General features: G+C 46.6%; 1 protein-coding gene across 1 annotated transcript in view; it reads right to left on the bottom strand.

Moving 5' to 3' along the window:
• Positions 1-408: 408 nt before the first annotated feature.
• Positions 409-1,986, bottom strand: part of allc (allantoicase) — a gene marked incomplete at its 5' end in the record, with an annotated part of 17,582 nt that continues 16,004 nt past the window's right edge. The window contains 2 exons of the mRNA XM_080453810.1: positions 409-853; positions 1,123-1,241. Coding sequence (XP_080309936.1) covers positions 701-853; positions 1,123-1,241 — 272 coding nt within the window. The 3' untranslated portion in view covers positions 409-700. The remainder of the gene's footprint in view (positions 854-1,122; positions 1,242-1,986) is intronic.

Raw genomic sequence — 1,986 nt, 5'->3', positions numbered from 1 at the left:
CTTAAGTACAAGTTTGAGGTATTTTTTTAGTTTACTTGAGTATTTCCATTTTGCAACAATTTATACCACTACATGCATCTCAGAGACAAATATTGTACTTTTTTTCAAAACAATGATTTGGAGAAAAGTAACTTTGTAGATTTAGATAGGAACCTACATTAACCAATTAAGCCCTAATTTACACTTCCTCTATTCAAAAATAGCCCGCTATTTACTTTTGGTACTTTAAAGGGATAGTTGACCCCCAAAATTATGATTTTTTTTCCCTATCGATTAGTCACCCCATGGAGACTTGGATTCATGGATATGTTTTTGTTTTTGTCTCATTCCTAAGCCTTTAATTTGATGACCGGCAGCGGTTCCGGTAGGAGACACAACGAGTCTCTTTTGTGTCTCCTATACCGGAACCGCTGGTCATCAAATTATTGGCTTAGGAATACGGCAAAAACTAAAATGATATCCATGAATTCAAGTCTCCATGGGGTGACTAATCGATAGAAAAAAATGTTTTGGGTGAACTACCCCTTTAAGTATATTTCAAGGCCAACAAAAGTCAAATGTTGAATACAATATAGGCCTTTTACTTAGTTGTAACAGAGTATTTCTAAATCGTTGTATTGGTATATTTTCTTGTAGCAATACCACACTTGTAGCAACCGGTGTACTTCTTCCACCACTGGTGTGGGTGTGATTCTGTCCCTCAGAGGTTAGAGGTCATGTTGACGGCAGGTCGACCCCACAGCCTCAGTCTGCTGACCCCTCCGTCAGGAGCGATGACCAGGCGGACGTGACTGACAGGCTGCTTCACCGCAAGCTCCTCCCCCGAGTACTGGTGTATGTGGTGGGGGCGGAGCTACAGCAGAGAGGAGGGAAGGATGAAAGGAAGGAAGGGAGGAAGGGAGGAAGGGAGGAAGGGAGGAAGGAAGGAAGGGTGGGTGGGTGGGTGGGTGGGTGGGTGGGTAGCAGTGTTAATTTCGAAATTTCAAACTAAAACTATGACAAAAAATGTTCATCGACTACCTTTTTGTGTGTTGACTGAATCTAAATCACCTGTAGATTCAGTCGAATTAAACAGACTGTTCTATTTTCTAAACAAAGGAGGTGAGTGTTTAAAAGCTGTACCTTCTGAGGAGGCAGGAGCACCTGCCATTTCCCAGAATTCCATCTATTCCCGACGCACTCCACTTCCTGCTCTGGAGTCAGACTGCAGGCCTCCAACCGACAGGAGTCTGGGAAGTTACCTGTTACACACAGACACACACACACACACGCACACACACACACACACACGCACGCGCACGCACGCAGGCAGGCAGGCAGGCAGGCAGGCACACACACACACACACACACACACACACACACACACACACACACACACGCACGCACGCACGCACGCACGCACGCACGCACGCACGCACGCACGCACGCACGCACGCACGCACGCACGCACGCACGCACGCACACACACACACACACGTTGGTTTTGGGGACATTGGGTTGACATTGGCCACATACTATTTGCCATTCCCAGCAATTGCGGGCGCATTCCTATAATTTCAGGCTGATCCTTTCACACCGTAAAAATAAAACAGACCTACAAGTTCACAATGCGTCACAGATGCCACGCGTTGTGAGCTTGTAGATCAGCCAAATAGCCAATGTCTTTTTTTAATAATCAATTAAGATATTACAATCCTCTACTGTGCAACCAGCATTAATACCCTGACCTCATGAACCTAAAATCTAATATCATGCTGACACTCATCAACTCGTTTCACGTCCAATAGTCGTCCCCAAATGTGGTCTACAATGTGCCAGGAAAACACACACACACACACACACACACACACACACACACACACACACACACAGACACACAGACACACAGACACACAGGCACACACGCACGCACGCACGCACGCACGCACGCACGCACGCACGCACGTGCGCGCGTACGCGCTCACTCCCTCACAATGGGCGAAGGTT

This window comes from Gymnoscopelus braueri, assembly GCF_963280865.1.
Source record: "Gymnoscopelus braueri genome assembly, chromosome: 16".
Lineage (NCBI taxonomy): Eukaryota > Metazoa > Chordata > Actinopteri > Myctophiformes > Myctophidae > Gymnoscopelus > Gymnoscopelus braueri.
Note: the sequence above shows the minus strand (reverse complement) of the source record. Positions and strands in the feature narration are given on the sequence as shown.